At 31.5% G+C, this 2213-nt stretch overlaps 1 protein-coding gene across 1 annotated transcript in view; it reads right to left on the bottom strand.

Annotated features, from left to right (window-relative positions):
* Window positions 1-1568, bottom strand: part of LOC111404630 (protein PHYLLO, chloroplastic) — a 17718-nt gene extending 16150 nt beyond the window's left edge. The window contains exon 1 of the mRNA XM_023033412.1: window positions 1461-1568. Within this exon, the coding sequence (XP_022889180.1) occupies window positions 1461-1568 (108 nt within the window). The remainder of the gene's footprint in view (window positions 1-1460) is intronic.
* Between the last annotated feature and the right edge of the window lie 645 nt (window positions 1569-2213).

Below are 2213 nucleotides of genomic sequence, written 5' to 3'. Positions count from 1 at the left end.
TTTAGTTTAGTAGTTTATATTAGATTCGATTTTTATTTTATTATTTTTTTTGTTGATTTTGGCTCATAGAAGATTTTTTCAACAAATAATCTCGACATGAACTATAAGGAAGAAGATATCTAGTGTAAATTCAGCTATGGTGTGCATTATACTTGATATTGTTTGAATACATGCATTGATCCCTATTAGCTCAAACTCCTACACTTTAAGCAATATCTAAAATTTTGAAGACTAGGAATTGACACATCCATTGAAGCCTACCTGCCTACAGACGAGTCTATCCCTTCCGACACGCTTGTGGATTTTGGTCCTTTCACGTTGAACAATGAGGCACTTGCAAAATACTACATTAATCTTGCCAAGTTGGATGAAAATAAACTGTGTGTGGGAGATGGTGTATTCTGGTATGAATATAAATGGTAGGGATATAATCCATTCGAAAAGTTTGAAAGAAACGTATTTTCATGGCCCGTCGATTAGATTGTGAACCGGCTATTCAACCCGAGGAGATATCAATTTTGGAAGACGAGGACAAAGACGATGAAAGTTCAATTACAAATGAGCAAAACAAAGATGAGGAAATTAATGAAGAAGATGTTAACCCACATTCTGTCAACTTTATTGATTGCCTTATTATTGAATTTGTAATTAAGCCCGAAAAAGAGGAAGAAGTCTACATAATTGAATTTGAATCGAATGAGATATGCAAGGTATATCACATTGGAGGGGGCAATGTTAAAATTGGTAGAAACAACAAAAAGTAGAGCAAAGTCAAAAGAGGCAACCTGAGAAAGGCATCAAAAGCGTTCTTCAGAATTTCATGATGTTGAAACAATAAAGTTAAGGACTTTAAACAAAGCGCTTATTGAGAAACAACCCAATCTTTCTTCCCCTTCATTTATTATGCTTTGTAGTCATATGATAATTTAGATTAGTTAATTAGTTTTAATTAGGGACTCATCATCCAATAGTCATTTACCCTTAGATCCTCGAGATTTAGTTGATTTATTAGATATTTGAGCTAAGTAACACTTGTTATTGATTTTAAATGTTTTATCTAATCGTATTGTACAGGAACATGACGTCGCAGAACACTTAAACCAACAATGACCAAGAAACACAACGAGGAGCAATAGAAAGATTGCTATTGGATTTCAAAGCATTTCAGGAGAGTATTTTATTTTATTTCTTCCCCACCACATTATATGCGGATTTGGCATTTACAACATTGATGACAAAGTTAAGTTTATGTTTAGGGGTGGAAAACATGAGTTTTCTTTTATTATTTTGTTTTTGTGTGTATTTTATTGCTTCAGATATTAAACAAAGAAAAAGAAAAATTTCAAAAATATTTTCTTTGTGTGTGCTTGCGTGAGTTATTTGACCTGGCTAGCAATGCGGAATATATTGAATTATGAATTGATCTATTAATGGTTGAATAGGTTGAAATAGTAGTGGACCTTTGATGCTAAACTTGAACCACTAAATTCTATGTCCTTAGACCAAATATTAGCATAGTTTGGGAATTTCACTGATGGAGGAAGATATGGGATAAATGGGGATTCCATGTGTTAAATTAAAAATCATGTGTAGATTGTCTAAAGTCAATAGGATGAAATTGGACGAAAGTCTCAAATTAGAATCGGTTTACTTGGATAAGTGTTTAATGAAGACCATTGCACTAATCAAAACAAAATAAAAATTTAATTGAAAATTTCTTTTTCTTAGTCTTTGTGACTCGAGTTATTAAGCTTATAAGGATGTTAAAATATGTTGCCCTAAAGTCAACTGACTTGAGAGTCATTAGCCTAAAGCTCGCTAAATGGGTTATTTAGAAAATTTAAAGGAGAGAATGACACATATAAAGAAAAAAGTGTTGAAATAAAAATTAAAAAAAAAAAGAAAAAGAAATGGAAACAATCCAAGATGAGACAAGCGACAAAATGAAGATCAAAGATGTCAATGATTTAATTGGATACAATTGAAAGATAAAAGGAAAAAAGATTACAAGATAAAATAGCTGAAATGAATTGAATACAAAGTTTGGGGAGTAAAATGCAATATTTCAAAAGTTGAGTCGAATTGCAAAATGATGATTTGAGAATGCCAAAATTCAATTTGAATTGAAGAGAAGTCGACGTGATGAAAAATTTCGAAAAATGATTAAAACACATACATGAGAAAGTTTAGAGACCAATTTGCAAAATTGGTTC

The sequence above is a fragment of the Olea europaea genome, chromosome 11, assembly GCF_002742605.1.
Source record: "Olea europaea var. sylvestris chromosome 11, O_europaea_v1, whole genome shotgun sequence".
Classification (NCBI taxonomy): domain Eukaryota; kingdom Viridiplantae; phylum Streptophyta; class Magnoliopsida; order Lamiales; family Oleaceae; genus Olea; species Olea europaea.
This window is presented reverse-complemented; position numbering and strand designations above follow the sequence as displayed.